The 21,314-nt window shown below is 55.5% G+C and overlaps 1 protein-coding gene across 2 annotated transcripts in view; it reads left to right on the forward strand.

The window, feature by feature from the left end:
- The window catches only part of CAPZB (capping actin protein of muscle Z-line subunit beta), a 138,805-nt gene that overhangs the window by 97,002 nt on the left and 20,489 nt on the right, over positions 1 to 21,314 (forward strand). For both annotated transcript variants that reach the window (XM_081225289.1, XM_081225288.1), the window contains exon 4: positions 6,221 to 6,334. In XM_081225289.1, coding sequence (XP_081081415.1) covers positions 6,221 to 6,334 — 114 coding nt within the window. The remainder of the gene's footprint in view (positions 1 to 6,220; positions 6,335 to 21,314) is intronic.

The raw sequence follows: 21,314 nt of genomic DNA on the forward strand, positions 1-21,314 counted from the left end.
TGGTGGGGCTTACAGTCCAATAAGAAAGGGATGTTGGTAAAAAAACAAAAAACAAAAAACAGGGACTTCCCTGGTGGCACAGTGGTTGAGAGTCCGCCTGCCAGTGCAGGGGACATGGGTTCAAGCCCTGGTCCGGGAAGATCCCACATGCCGCAGAGCACCTAAGCCCGTGCGCCACAATACTGAGCCTGCACTCTAGAGCCCGCGAACCACAAGTACTGAAGCCCGTGTGCCTAGAGACTGTGCTCCACGATAAAGAGAAGCCACCGCAATGAGAGGCCCACGCACCACAACGAAGAGTAGCCCCCAGTCGCCGCAACTAGAGAAAGACTGCATGCATCAACAAAGACCCAACACAGCCAAAGATTAATTATTTAAAACAAAAAAAACAAAACAAAAAAAAACCAGCAAGCTGTTTCATTAAAATCGCATCAAATCCTGCAAAGGAGAAGGTCCAGGATGTGCCCATGACAGGAATCCCAAGCCCAGGGAGGGCCTGCGTGCTTAAGGGCATGTGAATGAAGCTCGTCAGACAGACGTGCAGCTGTCCTTTCTCTCTCCATCACCCTGTCCAGGGCTGTAAATAACTAAGTCGACTTGTGTTCCTGCCCTGGGTGATCCATGGTCTAGAACAGGAGACGCACCCAGGAGCTGATTACTGTGTGACGTGATTCCGGCAGCCAGGGCCAAGCTTATTGAGGGTAGCATAGAGAAGGCCAAGGTTGACTCCAGGAAGACTTCCCGGAGGAGATGATGTCCGAGCTAGGTTTTTAAGGGTGCCTAGGAGTTCTTAATATTAAAAAAGACTGGGGGGCTCCCCGGGTGGCACAGTGGTTGAGAGTCCACCTGCCGATGCAGGGGACACGGGTTCGTACCCCGGTCCGGGAAGATCCCACATGCCGCAGAGCGGCTGGGCCCGTGAGCCATGGCCCCTGAGCCTGCGCGTCTGGAGCCTGTGCTCTGCAACGGGAGAGGCCACAGCAGTGAGAGGCCCGCATACCGCAAAAAAAAAAAAAAAAAAAAAGACTGGGAATCCCTATACGCATCCAGTATTCCTGTGATGGATGGCTGTAGTCAGTACCTTGGAGAATGGTGGAGGAATGCCATAGGCTATAGGTTTTTTTAGAAGCCGCAGAACCTGGGCTGAGTCTTAACGCTTTGGCCTCATGCTCTTTTGGGGGAGGGGTTGGGGCCTGAGAAATGAAAGTAGGAGAAATTCGCTGGAGGTAGCCGACATGAGCTCCAAACCAGCACTGCCCCCTTGAGCAGACGGGAACTTTGACAAATTACTTATTGTCTCTGGACTCTAGTTCTCTCGTGTATTAAGTGGAGGGTGTAGTGTTCATTCTTCTAACAGGATGCTCGGTGACGTGTTTCTGTGAGCAGGCGCTCGTGTGTCAGACACTGAGTCACTCTTCTGTGGAGCTTGTGTCCTAGTGAGGAATCCAGAGAGTAAGCAGCTGCATAAACAGTATATATTGTTGAAGAGCAAATAAAGAAAATAATGGAGGACCAGGGGAGGGAGAGGTGGAGGGGTGAACAGGGAAGGCTCTGGCGTCGGTGGTCAAGTGTGAAATGAGACTTAAGGATGAGAAGGCTCAGCCCCGCGCAGGTCTGGGAGAAGAGTGTCCCCTTTAAAGGCCCTGGGCGGGGTGAGCTGTCAGGGCTGAGCCTGGCAGGGAGGCCCGAGTGGGAGACAGCAGTGGTGGGGGGCGGGCAGGGGTAGGAGGTGAGGCCAGAGGCCTTGAGGGCCAGGGCCATAGGGCTTGGCTCGGGGCACTTGGGGGTTGAAAGAAGTAACACGTGTGAAGGGCTGAACAGCACAGAACTTGGGGGAAATTACAAAGAATTCATACTATTTAAACAAGACTAGACGACTGTCATGTGACCACGTCCCTTTCCTAGTTTCAAATGGAGGTCAGGTAAAGAATGTATTTTGGTCTAACCTAGACTGGAGACTAGAGTGGAGATGGGAAGAAGTAGTCGGGTTTGAGGTACGTTTTAAAAGTAGAGCCAGGGCTTCCCTGGTGGCACAATGGTTAAGAGTCCGCCTGCCGATGCAGGTGACACAGGTTCGTGCCCCGGTCCGGGAAGATGCCGCATGCTGCGGAGTGGCTGGGCCCGTGAGCCATGGCCGCTGAGCCTGCGCGTCCGGAGCCTGTGCTCCGCATCGGGAGAGGCCACAACAGTGAGAGGCCTGCGTAACGCAAAGAAAAAAAAAGTAGAGCCAGCAGTGTTTGCAGGTGCGGGGGTGGGGCGGATGAGGAGCTAGAAGGTGGGATCACTGACTATCGAGGTGAGGAAGGCTCTGGGAGGGGCTGATTTGGAGGCATTTTAAGCTTCAGACGCCCATCGGGTGGACGTGGAGAGTCAGCTAGGCTGGGTAGTCTGAGTTCCCGGAGGTCTGTGTGGAGATGGGGGTGCAGAGGTGGGCATCCAGCTCCAAGGTGGTGAGACAAGCCCTGAGGCAGATCAGGCTCAGCCTTGGAGGGCCAGCCACTGTCCAGGTTGTGGGCATAGGGCCAGGTCTAGTCCTCACCAAGGGAGAGGTCCCTCAGGGTGCTAAGTGGGCTGACAGGCCAGGGAGCCCGTGGCCAAAGGATGAGCAGCTTCACCAGGCATGGGGTTCAGGAGAGGCACCTGGAAGAGGGGGGCCTGGAGCTAGCCTTGCTTCTTCAACATCGTCGTCGTTTTTCTTTTTTCCACCTGAAAATTCGGGCTTGCTGTGTGAGGCAGCTGTTGCCCAGCAGCCTGTGGAAGGCGGGAATCATTTCCAGTCCATGCCCAGGCCAGGCTTTCCCAGGATGTGGTACCTCCAGGTCGCCCTGCTGGCTCCCACCTGCATTCCTGGGGCTCCGTAGGGGGCCTGGGGGTCTTCAGCTGAAGAGGAGCCCAGGGTGTCAGGGCACAGGGCTTTTGTTTTTTTTCTCTTCTCGGTATAAAACTTCAAGGTCTTCCGAGTTTCTCCACACATTTCTGTCCTGTGTCTGATCGTTTGCTTAAATAAGATCCTTATGGTGTGACAGCTGGCCAGCAGCACTGTTTGAAACCCGTTAGCTGAAACAAAAAGCATTCTCTGAGGGAAATGAAAGGCCTGACTTTTGAAATCTAAGCGTTCCTGTCCATCTGTCTTTTTTCAAATGGCCTCCATTTAAGCTCTTAAATGTGTTCTGAGTGCCCCTTCCACTCAGGATATTCTGGGTAATGTTATGATTTTTCCCCCAGCTACAATTACCCCGGCTCCAGGACTAACGGCTTGAAATGCTGTCGTCTGTGAGCAGGGAGAGATGTGTCTTGAAAATTCCAGACCCCCAGTCTTCAAGAGAGATCGGCTCTTATGTCTAATCAGGTCGCCTTTAAATGAAAGCCAGTAGGGGTGGGACTTCCAGGCCCCCAGGACAGCAATGGCCGTGTAACCGTGGAAACAAAAGTCAGACCTCAGAGTGTGCTGAGGAGAGTCTTGGGGTCTTGAGGAGCCGCAGGGCAGGTGGGGAGTTTAGATTCTGCCGCTCAGATTCCTCTGCACTCCCCCCGGTGAGTGGAGGTGAGGTACCAAGCCTAGTTTACAAATAAACAGTGGTGGAGACAGCACTCTGCAACTTCCTCTTTGTCTCTGGATCTGGTAAGAGGTCTTCGTGGATTTTCTTCTTTCTTTTTCGTTCTTTTCTTTCTTTTTTTTTTAAATGCTTAGGTGTCCCTCAGCAGAGAAAGCAGAAAGTTGCTCCATCTCTGTTGGTTTGGAGGAGCACCAGCAGGCGTGCCGTGTGTCCTTTCCTCCCCACCCCGCGCTGGGAGGCTTCAGCCCACGAGCTCTGTGTTGGGTGCTGGGGTGCGAGGGCAGACTGCACAGGCTTCTGCCTGGAGCGCTCTTGTTGTCAAGGGCGGGGATGTGACCGCTGCAGGAACCGACATCTGTGTGGGAGTGAGGGGACAGGCGGGGACAGGCGGGGGCAGTGGTTACTTCTGCTTTGTGTCGGGTGCGAGATCAGTCACTCATTCCTCTGCCTTTTTTTTTCTCATGAGCATGTGGCTGAGCACCAGGCACTGTTCAGGTGCTGAGCAAACAGTGGAGCAAGACAGACACAGCTCTTGCCCTCTGGGAGCTCAGGTTCTAAAGTTGACCGTCTAAACGAATTCAAGTTCAGTAAAATTTAAAATTCGGTTCCTCAGTCACACAAGTGCTCAGGAGCCACATGAAGCTAGTGGCTACCGTTTGGGACAGCGCAGATATAGAACATTTCTGTTGCCGGGGAAGGTTCTGTCGGGCAGCACTGTTGTGAGGGGTGAACGCGGCGATGATGGATGTGTCGGCCCTGCCCAGGGAGGGAGAGGCCTTGGGGAGCGTGAGAGGGCGCCCGGCGTCGGCTTCTCGCCTGCTCTTCGAGCCAGGTGGGGTCCTGGCTTGTCCAACAGCCCTTTGTTTGCTGTGGCCTGTGCACAACCCCGTGTGACCACAAGAGCTGGCTGCTGGTCACGGGGCAGTGGGGAGCGTTTCAGCCCATTGTTGCACAGTCTCTCCCGACACTGGTGAGTGAGGTCAGGGGCTGGTGTGGAAAGAAGGGTTTCCAAGCACCTTCTGCTTTGAGGTGGCCTGGGCAGCTGCTGCACGAGGCCCTTTTGGGACACCAAGCACACCAACTCTTCCCCCACTTACGTTTGTGGACCAGCAGCCAAGAAAGCTCGGACCCCTGCCTGAGGGTGGCTGGGAGAAGAGGTCGCCCAGCTGACTTGACGTGACCTGCTGAGGTAGGTGCCAGGCATCAGTTACCACGAAGAAAGATGTTTGTGCACAGAATTAGTTAAAACTGGGCTTCAGGAGGCGGTGATGCCTTTTTTCTCTTACCAACAATCCCAAATCAGAAGGTTCTTTTGAGCCCTCAGTGATGTGAAGTGGTGTCGTTGCGGGGAAACGGGAGAGGCAGTGAGTTTTCTTACCGTGGACATGTCGAGGTGTTTATGCCCCAGAATGTGAAGGACTTTGTCCGAATTCCATATTGTCCTCTCCTCCTTTCTTTTACCCTCTCACCTTGTTTTTTTTTTGGCTGTGTTGGGTCTTTGTTGCTGCGCGCGGGCTTTCTCTAGTTGCAGCAAGCGGGGGCTACTCTTCGTTGCGGTGTGAGGACTTCTCATTGCGGCGGCTTCTCTTGTTCCGGAGCACGGACTCTAGGCACACGGGCTCAGTAGTTGTGGCACACGGGCTCAGTAGTTGTGGCGAGCGGGCTCTAGAGCTCAGGCTCAGTAGTTGTGGCGAGCGGGCTTAGTTGCTCCGCGGCATGTGGGATCTTCCCGGGCCAGGGCTCGAACCCGTGTCCCCTGCATTGGCAGGCGGACTCTTAACCACTGCGCCACCAGGCAGCCCCCCCCCCCCCGCCTCACCTTTTTAATTCTCTTTCTTTGAACCCGCAGCTCTGTGAACTCCACCTGTGGGAATTAATGAGTGGCTACTTCCCTTATAACCCCCTTTCAGCACTCTCTGTGATTAAATGCTTTCCTGATGTGGCAAAATACATTTTAAAAAATGCAGCAAGACTTTGGGCTGGAAAAAGTGAGGCTGGTTCTCATTACTTCACAGTCTTCTTTGTGTGCACAGCCCTTGGAGGCTGGAAGGCTGTCCTCTGTTCACAGGGCGAACTCTGTCCCTCAGGTTTTCTTACGTGTGGTCAGCCTTTCCCCACGGGGCTGGCTCTCTTGCTGCTTCCATAACTGACAGCTCTCTTCTTAATCCTTAATCGTGTAAGAAGATCTTTGAGGAGTAAGAGTTTCTCCAGAGCTGCCAGCAGGCCAGGGAGGAGAGAGGGGCCTCTATTGATCAAAACAATGGTGAGAACAAAGGAAAATTTTAAAAAGGGTGAGAAAGAAGTCACATTTGTTGAGCACTTACTATATGCCCGTCTCTAATCTAGGCACTTGATGTATCAATACTTTTCTCCTCAAAGCAGCCCTGTGGGTAAATAGTAGCCTCAGTTTGCACGTAAGGAAAGGGAGGCTCAGAGAAGTCATGACACCTGTTGGAAATGCACAGCTGGTGAGACTTGGAGCCTGGGGTTCATACCCAGGTCAGATGGAACCTGAGCCGTTGCTCTGCAAACCTTGAGAAAGCCGCGTCTATGCCCAGGGCCTGTGGATAATGGCTTTTCCTCTGAAATTTCAGAAGCTGGGGCTTGGGCCGATGGCTCACTGGAATGATTCATGTGATCTCCTTCTCCTTCTCCCCCTCCAGGTCACCGTGGAGTAACAAGTATGACCCTCCTTTGGAAGATGGGGCCATGCCTTCTGCTCGGCTGAGGAAGCTGGAGGTGGAAGCCAACAATGCCTTTGACCAGTACCGAGACCTGTGAGTTACGGACTCCCTTTGCCCCGCAGCTCTTTTGATAGGTAGTTCATAGGTGAAACGCGAGGCCAAATTGTCTCCCTTAGACCTGCCACCTGGCTGGCCTAACTAGTAAAAGTTCTGAGCTCCCCCAGCAGGGTGCTGGGCCCTAGTGTGGTCATCGGGTCAGTCGTGAGAGGCTGCTACCTTGCCCGGGCAGTACTCTGCGTCGTGCCTCTCAGGAGCAGCCGGTGCCATTGGGACTGCACCTCCTGTGCGCAAGACTCAGTGCCCGATGTTTCACACACATCATCTTAAATCCTTAAATCCTCACAAATGTGGTCACTGTTCTAGTCCCCATTTCCCAGATGAAGAAATCAAAGTTCAGAAAGATTAAGGTGTTTTGTCCAAGGCAAGAGGCGGAGTGAGGAATCAAACCTGGCTCCGTCTGTCTCCAGAGGCCCGTCTGGTTTTCACTGCACTGCCTGCCCTGACTCTGTTCTTAGCTGGAGCTCAGGGCCCCTGCTTCCAGACCAGTCAGCAGGGCGGGAGGAGTCGAGGTCCTTAAACAGTGGGCCTTGGGCAGCCACCTCTGAGCCAGCATTTTGCTGACTCCCGAGTTGCTGGGGGCCTCAGCCTGCACTTTGGGAAGTGTTTTCGCTGCGTCTGCTTTCTGCTTCCATCCAGTCCCTCCACACCACCAGAAAGGTGGCCACTTAATTAATCCGCCTTGCAAGGAAAGGCTCCAAAGCAGGTTATCCTCTGAAGGGTTTTTTCTTAATCCGTAGAATCTCATTTTTAATTAAGTTCTGTATTGAAAATGTAACAAAACTGTAATACATGCAATGCTACCTCAGTACAAATTCTGTCATTTAGGGGAGGGCGTGGCATACACTTCTGTAAAGGGCCAGATAGTAAACATTGTAGGCTTTACAGGCTACACAAGTCTCTATCACTTTTTCTTTGTTCTTTCTTTTTTATGTATATATTATCCTTTAAAAATGTAAAACCATCTTCTTGAGCCTTGAGGTAGGTGGGAATTGGCCTTCGGTCTACAGGGTGCCCTCCCTGACCTGACCTAGGATATAGGCAAGAAAATGGAAATGAGAGAAACGAAGCATCTGAACGGCTGAAACCACTGTCTGAAAGCTGGTGTTGTTAACACTTCGAGAAGGAGTTTCAGGTCTCCATCTTGCAGGCAGTTGGCGTGGTTTTCCAATTTTTAGCAGATTTGATATAACGCATATAATAAAGAATTTACTTTACAAGCTGGTTTGGGAGGAAAAGTGACACTTGTCAGTCTGACACATGGACAGACAAAAAGACCCACAACGCACAAGCAGAAGCTCTGAGGAGACCATGAACAAATGGCCCTGAACATTTCGGTAGCCCCCGAATGCGTCGCTGTGTGACTCAGCTTTATCTGTGGTATCTGTCATGTGCCGGTATTGTATATACATTATCTTTAATCTTTTCAAGAACCTCTGGGGGAGATGATTTTCCCTTTTTTACAGATGAGGAGATTGAGGTTCCCAGGGGCTAAATGACTCACCACAGGACACAGAGGCGAAGAGCTAGGACTTGAGTCCATATTTGCGTGAAGTTTCCACAACTTACTGATTTTCACCGTTAGAGTGAATTCACTGATTAAAGAGTTCTTATGTCGGGCTTCCCTGGTGGCGCAGTGGTTGAGAGTCCGCCTGCCGATGCAGGGGACGCAGGTTCATGCCCTGGTCCGGGAAGATCCCACATGCCGCGGAGCGGCTGGGCCCGTGAGCCATGGCCGCTGAGCCTGTGCGTCTGGAGCCTGTGCTCCGCAACGGGAGAGGCCACAACAGTGAGAGGCCCGTGTACCGGAAAAAAAAAAAAAAAAGTTCTTATGTCTAGAAATTTGCCCTGTGGTAGAATAGCTCCTCTTCCAGTGATGCTGAGAGATTTCCTCGTCGCTGTCATCTCTGGTGTATTTGTAGTTGGTCTTACCTGGCCATTTGGCAAGAGGCCTATCCAGCTGCTAAATAAGAATTCCCAAGTGGAATCAGTTTCATGGGATAGTGATAATATTGATAATAAGATAGCAGTGGTAATAACAGCAGCTACCAGCCAGGGGCTGGACGAGCACAGTGTTCACTGCCTCTAGGTCTTATTTGATCTTCACATCAGCCTGTGCAAGAGGATTGTCCCCGTTTTACATATGAGTTGACAGGTTCAAGGAGGTGAAGTCACTTCCCCAACTTCACACAGCCAGTAACGTATTTCGCATGTATGGTCCAGTATGAAACCATCCTTACCCAACTCCAGAGTCCAACAGTTATCCATTCGCCTGACTGACATTTGAGTGTTTGCTAGCCAAGTCCTGGGGCGCCGGCCTTGAATACGGAGGGCCACGTTCCTGCCTGCGCGGTGCATCCACTGTGGGAGGACAAACAATAGAGTGCAAACAGGGCTTCCCTGGTGGCGCAGTGGTTGAGAGTCCGCCTGCCGATCGATACAGGGGATGTGGGTTCGTGACCCGGTCCGGGAAGGCCCCACATGCCACGGAGCGGCTGGACCCGTGAGCCATGGCCGCTGAGCCTGCGCATCCGGAGCCTGTGCTCCGCAACGGGAGGGGCCACGACAGTGAGAAGCCCGCGTACCTCAAAAAAAAAAAAAAAAAAAAAATAGAGTGCAAACAAGTCAGTGTGGTGACCGGACAGGGAGTGACTCGGGCTTTCAGTGGCGGGGCGGGGAGGGGGTGGGAATGCCGCTCCGGGAGCTGACGCTGGAGCTGAGGGCCGGCGCCCAGGCCGGAAAGGAGCGGTCTGGGCAGAGGGCTGCCTGTGCCGGCGTCTCCAAGGATCAGAACGAGGCTGGTTCTGATTTCTTAGAGGCTAAACATTTGGGCTGTGATTTCCCAAATAAAGCAATGCAGACGTGTTGGTGCCCTGTGCTGCCGTTTGGGGCCAGGCCCGGGGAAGAGGCCGGTGTTGTCTCTGACTCCTTTCTCCCTCCTGTCTCCCTGGTTCACGTGTATAATGACACGTGGTCAGTCTTAGACGTGTGCCTTCTGTGGGGTCTTGACTGGCCTAACATCGTGGGCATTTCCCCATCACCATTAAAAAGTCTTCACTGTGATCCCCCAATCCTTACAGCGACTCTGTAGGGTAAGTGGGAGTTACCTCATTTAACAGACGATGAAACCGATGCTCAGGGAAGTCCTCCAGTGGTTAACCCGCTAGGAAACGGCAGGAACTAGGCTCATACCCTAGGTCTCACTCTCTGCACCGCCTCCTGAGAAGGCTCCCCTGCCTGGGCGAGTGTCCCCTTTGAAGGTGGCGTTAAGCCTTAATGACCCGTATTTCTCTGGAGCTGTGCATGGGCCCGCACTCTCCTGTAAAGGTGAGCGGGGCTGCGGGGGGCTGGGGAGGGGGGCGACAGGACAGCTTCCTCCACCCAGTGGCGGATCTAACAGGACAAGCCAGCCCCGGAGGTTCTGGGATGGTCTGTAGAGGTGGAATCCTGGCCCAGAGAATGCCGTCTGTCCCCAGCGGCGTCAATGTGCTTTTCCGTAGGGGAGGAGAGAGTACAGGGCCTGCAGGTGGCGCCCACAGAGGAGGGCAGGAGGCCCTTTGTGCCCTTGTATGTGAGGGGAGGCCCAGTTCTCCCTGTCACGGCAACCTCAGGCCACCGGGCTGGCTAGAGCTGTCACTGGGCAACCAGAGTCAGCAGTTTCAAAGCACCCTGTGTTATCAGTGTCCTGAGGATGCCCCCTCCTGAGGCCGTACGTGAGGACCGTTTTCCCAGCTGGACCACACTTGATAAGCCAACTCATTTCTGGTCTAATACTTACGAATGCAAGTCTCCTTTTACTTTCTTTCCTTCCTTTCCCTTCCTCCTTCCCTGCCCCCTCCCTCCCAGTACCTTGCTTACCTCTGGAAGTCCCCGTCGTCAGAGTGGCCTGTGACTTGCTAGTGGCCATGTCGGTGACCTTGGCAGGGCCAGAGCCTGAGCTCTTCCCCCTGTGGTTCTGGAGCAGACGGAGATTAGCGAGGGGCTCAGAGGCCTGTGCTGGCCAGTGGTCACTCCAGGTTTTCTAGGGACCAGATTGTTCCAAGGGAGGCAGGGGCAGTAGGTCACGCCTTCCTCTTTATGCTTCACCCCTGCCCCTCCGCAGTATAGACCTCTTCCCGCAGGAAGGAAGACTCCTTTGCCGTCATCCCAGTGAAGGAAGCCACAGCGCTCCTCCATGGATTCTTCCACCTGCCCGCCTTTCACGTGGATACATGGGCTCAGGCAGCGGTTCCTCTGAGGGGAGGCTCCCTGACACTGCCTCACGTCTGCTGGCTCTGGTTGCCGAGTTGCTGCCCGAGCAGCCGGGAAGATGGCCCGTGTCCTGGGCTTGCCGAGGGGTGCCGGAGCCTCGGGCAGACCCACCCCTGCCAGAAGGAAGAGCGGGTGATTGAAAGGACGCCGTCAGGAGAGGACGGGCACACCATCGCTCCCAGGAGGGCTGGATGCGGACGGCTGCCGCTCCAGTGGTGCCCCGCTCCAAAATGGGGCTTGGCCTGTGCCGCCCGGGGGCTGAGGACTGTGATGAGCAGGCCCATCCCCTGTACTAGCCCCGACTTTAATTCCTGACCACCCGGTGTTTGTGAATTCTGGGACCCTGCTGGATTGCAGAGTTACGGCTGAGTTTGGCTTGTGCTCCGGCCTCTCGACCACTCCCCGCCTCAAATGACTGCAAGCTGCCAGACTCTGGCCCTCGGGCTTAGAATTAGAACCCCCTTGTGTTGCGGGAGCAGCTGTGCTGTAAGGAGCCTTTGGGGCTCCCTTGTTCCACGATTCCTAGCACGAAGGACCCTAGCTCCACACTGGGAAGGCCGCACTGAACTCAGCTCGCAGAGATTTGTTGGCTTCTGAAGGGCTGTGGGTTTGACAGAAGAAAAACGGGGAATTCCCTGGCAGTCCAGTGGTTGGGTCTCTGCGCTCTCACTGCTGAGGGCCCGGCTTCAGCCCCCTGGTTAGGGAACTAAAATCTCACAAGCTGTGTGGCACAGGGAAAAAAGGAAAAGAAAAAAAAAAAAAAACAGGAAAAAACAAAAAAAGAGGCCTAAGGTGCTCTTTCCTGCCACGTCCTCCTCCGGCGTGGACCTCTCCCTCTCCCCAGCTGTTAGCTGTGCCTTAAGACTGAACCTGTGGCCACGGTAGTGAAGACAGCTTCCCGGTTCCGCTTCCTCCTGTGCTGGTCCTGGCCCATCAACCTTGTTCCTCCTCCTGATGTTCTCCTTAACACGATGAGTGGAAGGAGACCTGGGGAGCGTGGAGCCAGCTGAGATGCGATCCAGGCTGGGCGAAGGGGGCTTCTCTGCCGTGAGAGAGAAAAGCTTCTTCGCCAGCATCCTGAGGGAAAGCCTAGGCTTCTGTCCTCGGGCTCTGGGCTTTAATCCCTGGGGCTGTAAAGGTTTTGACTTTGTAGGGAATTGGGATGTGGAACTGGTATGGTCCGAGTGAGGGGCCAGGCCAAGGACACACTGATGAACAGGCCCTCTGGCTTGCAGCTCCGGTGGGGATGTGGCCCCCCTCTCTCCTGCCTGTGCACAGCATTTCTCCATAGAGCTTAAAAGTGCCAGCAGTTTGGAGCACAGCTCCTTTCCCAAGGTGGGCAAGTGGCGTGTAGGGGCCCAGGGAGGTGAGCTGTGTGTCCTGCATGATCCCTTTGAAGCCCCGCAGTTCCTGGCTTCCCCCCTGCTCCTCCCGGGTCCCTGCCACGTTCTCACCCTCCCACCCTCCCGTCCCTCCCACATTTACTGATGCCTTCTTTGCCGTCACCAGTGACAGAAAGGGATTGTGGTGGTAACTTTTCCCCAAGAGAATAACTGTTAAGCAACCGTTGATAGCACAACTCTGATTTTAGATTAAGAATAGTCCATTGGCCGAAAATGCTCAGGAGACGACAGGCAGGTTTTGCTGGAGTGCTGGCGCTGGGGGAGGTCCTGATCGACTCTCCAGCCATGTGGAACGTCATCACTTCTCTCCCCTCCCAAGCCCTCCCACCTGGGTCGCCGACATCCAGGCTACTCTCATTCTCTGCCAAGCCCCAAGATGGTTTCCTGGCTCTAATTCATGGGCTGGCTCAGTTAGCCCCTGGGGAATAGGGAGAGGTCGTAGAAAGGGCCTCCTCTCGGGTGGCTGGCTCACAGGGTCACTGCTTTCTTGGCAGAGTTGTCTCTGCTTTCTCACGCCTTAAGCCTGGGGTAGCTCGTCGGTCACAGCACCTCATCACGTGACCTAAGTGAGCCATCTTTCTTGGGAGAGACTTAGTAGAGGGTCAGCACTTGCAGCTGCCAGAGAAACATCTTATTTGTGGTGTGAGCCACCAGTTGGCTGCCGTGAACCCCGCGATCAGTGCTTTGAGTTTTCAGGTTCCCAGAGAAGATGGGAAACCTTCCCCGCTCTGGCGTTCACACTGGGTCCTCTGTCGGCCCAGGTTCTGCTGAGACCAGATGTTCTAACCAAAGGGGCTGGCACTGCGTTCTTGCAGAGATGATTGCTCCCATCCGTGCCAGGCATCTCGCCCCGTGCTCTGCGATCCTTGGCTCTTGGCTTGCAGCAGATAATACCTTCAAACATGCGGTTGCAATTTATTGGCCTTATAAGTTAATTTTAGTGGGTGTGCGATTGATTGAAATCAAAGCTTAACGAAGGCCAGAGTCTAGGGGGTGGGGGAGCGGGGCGGGAAGGCATTTTGTGTTCTTCCTTTGCTTCGGGTCTGAGATAATCTTCAAAAGCCTTAATTAGGTTTCCTAATCAGCCCTTCTTGTCTGGAAGACGTTTACAGAGTGAAACAAGGCTGGCGTCCCTGTGGCAGCCCCAGAGCCTGCGAGCTTCTCCGGCAGCGGCCGGGCGCTGGCAGATGGGCCTTCCCCCGGCTCCCTACCTCCTCTCCCCCGCTGGGACCAGGTCACAGTCGTGGCTGTTTCCGCTCCTTCCTTCCATTCTCTGCGCCTCTGTCAGATGATGTTTGAGCGACACCAGCCCAGCGAAGGCAGGGCATCCATGTTCCTGTGAGGAAAAAGTTTGTTGCCTTGGTTTCTTGGGTCCTTGAAACTCCATGTTCCCAGCTGCCGTCTCAGACCTCTTACCCTGGGCTCCCCGGGGCTACCCCTTCCTGGGATGTGAGCATTGGGCCTGGGGAGTTTCAGTGTTTCAGTCCTGATGGGAATCGAGGTGGCACCGGGAGGCTTTCTGATGAAGTGGAGGTAGCAGGAGTCTGGGAAGCAGCTCACTGGTGGGCGGTGGGGACACCCTGGCAGCAGGCACAGACACCTTCCAGCAGAAGTCACCGTATCCGGGTCAGGCTGCAGAGTCGGGGAGGAGCTGGGCTTTGGAAGAGACTTGGCCTTGATTCTCTGATCTGCCCTCACTCACTGACTTGGGCCGAGTGGTCCGCTTTCTGGCCTCTGTTTCCTTATCTGTCAGCAAGGTGCCACTGCCCATCTTGGGGGGTGGGGGTGGGGGGTGGGTGAGGGCAGTCAGTGAGGCGCTGTTCCCAAGGCTCACCTTGCACTCACGGTGTCCACTCGCACCTTCGAATGTGACAGGATTATCCTCGTCTTGCAGCAGTGACCTGTGTGGATGTGTTTTGTACTGTGGCTGGGGGGTGGTTTCGGTGCAGACGTGGTGAGGCAACGGGCCGCGTTCAGAGGCTCCGGGTTCCGGCGGGGCTCTGCCATAGACCGCAGCGAGACCTCGAGTGAACTCTGTGTCAGAAATGGAGGGAAGTAGTTCCCGCCTGCGGTGACGGGAGAGAGCACTTAGGATGGAGCCGCAGATACTTCCCGAGAGCCTGCCGTGCTCTGAGCACTGCAGGTGACATGGGGGTGGTCAGGCGGGCCCCTTGGGCCCAGCAGGGGTGAGGAGGTACACAGGGGAAGAAGTGAACAAATGAACAAAGGACTCGCACCCTTTGGTAAGTGCTGAGAAGGACCAAAAACTGGGCGCTGCTTCTCTAGCAGTGGCCGGGGAGGGGCCGTGGGTTGACTGGAGCGGGCGTCCCTGTCGCAGAGGAGCATCGTCAGAGCAGGCCTGGCTGGCATCTGGGAACTTGGATTTGGGAGGTTTAGTTCCATTCCCTGATAGGAGGCGTCTCGACGTGGAAACTGTCGCGCAAACGCTATGGTTTGCGCGGAGCTGCGGTGTGTGCCAGGCAGAGGAGCTCAGCAATAAGAACCCTGGGCACCAAGGCTTGGGGCTGGGGGGTGCGCTCCCCAGGGACAGCACTTCACATGCGGTCCCGGCCCATCGCTGGGGAATTAGGCGCACCTCGTGTGATTCCCCGGGGCGGGGCAGGGGCGGTCTTGGGAGCCTGTACCCGGTTCCCTCCCTCGGCGGCTTGTGCCCTGTCTCCTTGGAATAACTCACAGCTGCCAGCACGGCTCTTCTGAGTCCTGTGAGTCCTCCTAGCGAATCATGGAAGCTCGGGTGGTCGTGGGGAGCCAGGCTCAGCCATGTAACCTGGTGGGGAGGGGCTCGCTGGTGTGGCCAGGGGACAGGAGCCATGCGGAGAGGTGCATGGGCCCTCGTCCGGCACAGGCCTGGGGTGTAGTCCTCAGCACCTGGGAAATGGTCTGGAGGGTCCCGGGGTACGTGGGACAGCTCTGACTGTACGTCCTGAGAGATTCCTCCAGAAGCCGTTTGGAGGCTGGAGTGGGAGACCCTGACCCGGACTCCTCTTATTCTGGTTGCTTGGCCCTGACCGCTCTCCCACTAGTCTGGCTGAGCGACACCTGTGGTTTGAGGTTACCCTGTGTTCCCCACCACCAGAAACAGCCAGGCCAAGTTACCTTTGGTCTCCAGAGTCAGAACCCAGCCGGGAGATGGGTGGAAGCACTGAGCAGAGTAAGCGTGAGGTGATGCAATCGTTCAGGAAAGTTCTGGGGCAGGTGAGACCTGGACCATCAGGATTGGCCGTTGGCCTGGCTGCCTGCCCCTTGACACAGGTCTGGGTGGCCCCCGCCACGTGAACCTCTTCCCCCTTGCCCGGAGGTGGAGGAGCTCTCCCGTGTCTGAAGGTCTCCCGAGGGACCCTGCCACAGTGCCGCTTGCTACACATCCTGTGCCCCAGGGACCGCATGGTAAAGGTGGGGAAGTCGTGTCTGGCTCTGAGCTTATCGGCAGCGTAATTAGTGTTTGGCTTTCCACATACATTATTTGTATCTTCAGCCATGCGTTTGGAGGGCCTCTGGGACCCTGCCCCGCCTGCTGTGGGCCTCCGGCTGCATCTTGGGCCAGTGTGAGAGTGCTGGAGGCAGCTAAGGGGGAAACCAAGGTCGCCTCAGCTGCGCTTTTTTGATTGAGTGGGAGACGCGTGGAGAGAAGCCCTGTCTGCTTTGGGGGGAGTTGGGTCGAGTCGCTTCCTGCTCTCGTGGTGTAAGTTTCAGCTGCTCTGAGCCCTGCTCTGAAGTAGGGGCGTTTCCTGCGATTCCCAGAGCCCGTGCGCGCAGGGTCCAGACAGGCCACTCGTTGCCCCCCAGCCTGGAGGCCAGTGATGGTGCGTCCACGTGGGTCCCCTTCGCCAGGCTCCTGAGGCCGTGCCCAGGGTCTGCTTACCTTGGCACGCGCTGTCTGCTTTTCATCTGCTGGAAGAAAGTTAAATGGAAATCAGGAGTGTGCAGAAAACAAGCTCATTTACAAACATGATCCCCGAGTCAGCATCAAGGACTCTGGTTCCTCCAGGATTTCTGGGTTTCTGTCACCGCACGGCAGGCAGTCACGCTTCGGGTTATGTGGCTGCATGTGTTGGGGTGAAGTGAGGACCGGCGTCCTCCGGTGGTGGTGCTCCCTGGGCCTGCCGGGCACCCTGCGCTGCCAGGGACGCTGCTGCGTGCAAGTATCGAGGGTGGGTGGTCTTCCAGCAGTTCAGCCAGCAGGCCTCTGCTGCCACCTTGAAGTGGAGGGCCCTCCTTCCAGAACTCCCAGTGCAGGGTTCTAGGGTTGCCCAGACTCCTGGCCACTTGGTGTACCCCTTCCTTCCTTCCCTGACTGTCTTCTGCATCTTGAGGCAGCATTGTGTACAGTGGCGCGTGTGTGTGTGAGAGAGAGAGAGAGAGAGAGAGAGTGTTTACCTAAGTCCAGCCCCACAGGCTAAACCAGGGCCATGAGAACAGGACGTGGCTCCGGGGCAGCCAGCTCCCCAGTCCTCAGCTGTGTGACTTGGGTGCATTCCTTTCGCTCTCTGGGTTTCCACCATCTTAACTGTAGAATAATGTATGCAAAGCCCCTGACACAGAATGGGTTCTCAAAAACGGCAGCTCTTGGGCGATGGCGATGGCACCTCCAGAAGGCCTCGACCGTCCACATCCTCCTGGGTGGGCAGTGTGTTTACGGGTAGCCCGGAGAGGCAGAGGATGCTCACGGGTGGCATGCAGTGCGGACGGCGTGGCCAGGTGCCAGGCCAGCTCGGCGGCCCCTGCAGCAGAACCATTGTTTCCAGAGAGGCCTTCATTATTCCTCTTTAAGTAAAAAAATAAAAACCTCGTAAAGCGAGGCTGTAAAGCGCCGCAGCCACGGTCCAGATGTGCACGTCTAAGTGCAACTGGCATTAAAGTCGCGCATGCCTAAGCCGATCGGCATGTTTGCTCTGGGGATTGTTGCACCTGTGTGTGCTGGAAGGAATGTCCACAGAATACCTGTCCCGTGTCCGTGGGCAGATTCTGGGACGCGTTCCAGAAACCATGGTGGAAACGGCTGTCACTGGAGGTGTGTAAGCAGAGTTTTGGTCAACTTCAGATGTTCGGAATCTGCGCTGTGACACTCACACCGGCCCTCAAGCAGCCGCCTGATCCTGGAGTGTCAGAGCTGGGAGAGACCCTAGTGAACCCCAGATCCAGTGTTTTCATCTTACAAATGAGAAAACCACATTGGTGCCGCATAAATATTTCTTGCCTTCCTCTTGGCTTTGTTTAATGAAGCCGACTGCAGAAGCTCACACCCCAGCACCTAAGGTTGTGGCCTTGTGCTGCTCCCCCCACCCCCCACCGACTCGTCTGGGTTTGGGGGTGACTGCCCGTCCTCCGAAGCGCAGGTGTCGTCGTGCTGCCAGAGATCCGCATGCCCAGTCCTGGGAAGGCTGCCCAGCCCACTTTCAGCTAAAGGACCACGTCTGAATGAACCCTGCTCCCAGCAGATCTGTGCTGGCTGTGGTTCTTTTGTGGGGGTCCTGGCATGTGACTCATTACCTGTTGGGGCCTCTGTATTAGAGCCACAAGTCCAGCTATTCTCCCAGGAGGCGATTTGATGGGAAAGAGGGAGGGCCAACCTCCAAGCCGATTCCAGTCCCGGCTTCCCTGTTACATGCGCAGCCCCGCGTTGGCCATGCCTGGTTACAGCCCGGATTCCTGAAGCGAGTTTCCATCCTGGTCTCCACGCACACCTCAGCCTCACACACTCCATAAAGCTTTAGGAGCCGAGCTAGGTTTTGGGGTTTTTGTTTTTTTTTTTTTTGTCTTTTGTGAAGTAGGTCATTTTGAGTATGAAGTATTAAGTTTTCCCCTTTGTCTCCTCCTCCCCAGCAGTCCTGAGGTTGGAGAGTTATGGTCATAGAATCTGTATGTGTGACGACGCTGACTTTGGTCAAGTGGAGGAGTGCATTTCAGGGGGAAACGACATAGCTCTCTGGGAAGAAGAGAGTCACCGACACCCCAGGCTTTTCGCTGATCCAGGTTCAGGGTCTAACTCGCCCAGGCACTTCAGTGTATTTGGCTGTGTGGGTAAATAGCCAGCCCACCCGAGGGGCTTGCCTGTGGCTCCTGGCTTATCCAGCGCAGAGCTGTGCCCTGGTGACCTGGTCTTTTGAAGTTTATGAAACCTGGTTGTGATCAACATACTGTTTTTCAGATGGTGGGACTTAACGGAGCGAATCCAGGTGCCCCCATCTCCTTAATGCCAGCTGTCTGAATTCTCTGCAGTTCCATTTGCCTTAAAAAAAAAATACTAATCTGCTGGGAAGATCTTGAAAGCCACCAACTGTGGAGCCGATGGCACTTGGTTGAGAGACTTCACTCTTGGGTGGACATCAGGGCAGCGTTTTCCTCTCATTGTTCCCGGGTCGGTCTGGGTCCGTCTATCGGTTCCCCTACTGATGTTCCTGGAACTCTGAAAGGCCCCACTGTTCCCTGGTTCGACTTTCCAAGCCAGCTTCTCTGCAGTGTCCCCACAGACTGTCCCTGTGTCCCTGTGGCTAACAGGTCATTCACCCTCCTCACCGTGTGTGCGGATTTCAGCCCTCACTCCCTGAAGGTACCAGGGCGAAGAAAAGCCCAGGGGTTTCGTCTTTGGGCGTCCACGTTTTAAAGATGTTCCCCGAGCTGCCCCCTTGACCAGAGACCTCTGGGCCTTCCCTTTTGTGCCCAGCGTGGCTGGGCCATGGCAGTGGTCCTGGGACCGTCCTCCCTCCCTCCCCCGTGGAGCAGGGGCAGAGCACAGGCAGGCCGGGTGAGCCCCTCGGGCGCCCGCTTGCAGCGCCAGGCCACTCTTGGTGCCTCGTTCACGTTGCCGTGCGCGGCCCGAGAGCGAGTCGCCAGGGATGGCAGAGCCCCCTTATTGAAATAGCATGTTAGCATTTAAACAATATTAATACTATTTGACTCATTAAATATACAAAGGCCAGTTAAAGTGCTTCCATGTGTGTGCTGTTAGTTCTGGCGGGCGACTCCTCAGATGGCTTTATGTGGTTTCAGACAACATTTTAGCACATTCTTAAAATACCCACAAAAGCCTTTATGTAAAAACTCATAAATGTGAACCACATAAAAATTATTTTTTTTCCCCGTTTCATGTCATTATGATCAAAGTACAGTAGGTAAGAATAAATTCCCAAAAACTTGTTGAGGTCCCTCTTTAATTAACACTTCACGCGCAGAGCAGGGCCGTAAACCGTGGGACGGGGGCTGTCGGTGCCCCGCGGCCACTCTGCCGCAGAGTCTGGCCTTCTGGGCGATTCTGAGCCGGCCCTTTCTCATCACGCGTCCTCCAGTCCCTCTGTCCTGGAGCATCAGGTTGAGGCGCGCAGCCGTGCGCGTCCCCAGAGGTCCCTTTAGGTGAATGGAACGTGAGTCTGCTCTTGAGCAGCACGAGGAAGAGTGGCCCCTCTGGTGCTGCTGCCCTCATCTCTTTACTGAAAGTCAGGTCGCCTGCAAGTTAGGGTACTACCCGACGGGACACTCTCCCAGCTATGAAACCAATTACGGAGGTCCCGTGGCTCCGTGGAAGGGTGCTCGTGATTCCAGCCAAGTGAGGAAAGCCGAGCCCAGCCCAGTCCCCTTGCTGTGCCTACAGTTACATAAAAAAGTAAGCATCTGGACAGAGTCTGGAGGGGAATTTGGAAAAATGAGATTTATGGGATAAGCTGGTTTATGGTGTTGTGGGCTAAATTTTAAACTTCCTTTTTTAAAAATAATGTTCTTCTAATAAAGTTTGTAATTTGGGGGAAGAATAGTAACCCACGTGAGCATCAGAGTCGAGGTTGCATTTTTACCTCCTTTGTCTCCAACATTTTGTGACTCTGGACCTGGTCAGTGTGGCCCACAAGGGAAGCTGAGGATGCCAGGGAGGAGCTGCCTGGAGTGGAGCCTGGCCGTGAGGTGTGGGACTTGGGAGTGGAAGTGGCCAGTTCCGCCCCGCAAAACGGTAATGCTGTTGTTGTGTTTTTCTGGAAGAAAACAGAAATCTAAGGGAGGGGACTGAGAGGGCTCAACCACAGGCCACCCGGTGCTTTTGAACTGGTTGCCAGGTGGTGTCGAGGAGGGTTGTCAAGCCACCAGGCCCTCTGCTGGTTCCCTCCCAGGGCAGCCTGACCTGCCCTCCCCCGAGTCCCAGCACAGAGACAAGAACAACACTCTGGGCTGGAAGGCGCCTGAGGCGGGGTGGGGGGGGGGGGCTGCGCGGGCTTCGAGGATGAACACGCCCGCTGGGCCTCGCGCCTTCGCTCCAGGAAAGGAGGAATTAGCGGCCCGCTTCTGCCAGCGCAAGAAAAGCCACATTTTTCAAAGTTGTTTTTTCCCTTTTGATGTGGGGCTGCTCTCCCGACAAGCAGGCAGAAAGGGAAAACCATGTGATGGAACCCGGCCATCTGTCACCGAAAGGACAGCCATCTGTCACCGAAAGGACGGGTGTTGGCGGGTCTGCCCTGGGCTGCCCCTCCCGCCCGCGGTGGTGCTGCCCTGCTTCCTGGGGAATTCGGGGAGGGGGCACCAAAACCCCGGAGCCCGTGCCGCCCGCCCACCTGAGTGAGGGGTCTGGTCCCAAGGTGACCGATGCGTCCCCACACGTCCCAGGAGCGCTCCAGGGTGGCCCAGCATGTGACCAGCTCCCTGCAGGGCTGGGCCGGGTCAGGGTGGCCCTGTGGAGGGAAGTGAGGGGGCCTCAGGCTCTACGCCAGAACACTTACCTACTTGGGGTTTGGGGAGGGATCTAGAACAAGGGAAAGCGCCTTCCTGAGTGGGGTCCCCGAGTGCCCAGCGTTGGCCAGTTTCCCGGAGTTGCCCCGGGCTGGTGCCGAGCTCGGGCCTGCAGGTGTGTCTCCATTCTCCCGTGCTCTCCCCTCGCGGTTCTACGCTCTGCTGCCCTGGTCGGAAGCCAGAGTCCTCAAGCCCTCAATCTTTCCTTTCCCTCAGTCCCTCAACCTCAGTCCCTCAATCTTCTGACCAGCGTTTAGCCCCGGGGCTGGCACCTCATACAGCCTCCTGCTGTCACCTGCCTTCTGGGGCCACTGGCCAGGGGAGACAGCTGTGAATTTCACTTGACAGCTCAATTGCAATGGGTAGCGCGGGATGGAGCAGTGGGGACAGTCTCCCTGAGGAGTGCTGGCGGGGAGGGCGCGAGGGGAACAGACCTAGGTGTGGACCCTCATGTGCCACGCCCAGTGGGCCTGCGGCGGGTCAGAGCCAGAGACAAAGCAGCCGCGGGGCCCTGCAGCTCACCAGCGTGAAGAGGGGACTACCTCTTCCGTCTGTCTCTCGGTTACACCCTG

The sequence above is a fragment of the Mesoplodon bidens genome (assembly GCF_964165515.1).
Source record: "Mesoplodon bidens genome assembly, chromosome: 2".
NCBI lineage: Eukaryota > Metazoa > Chordata > Mammalia > Artiodactyla > Ziphiidae > Mesoplodon > Mesoplodon bidens.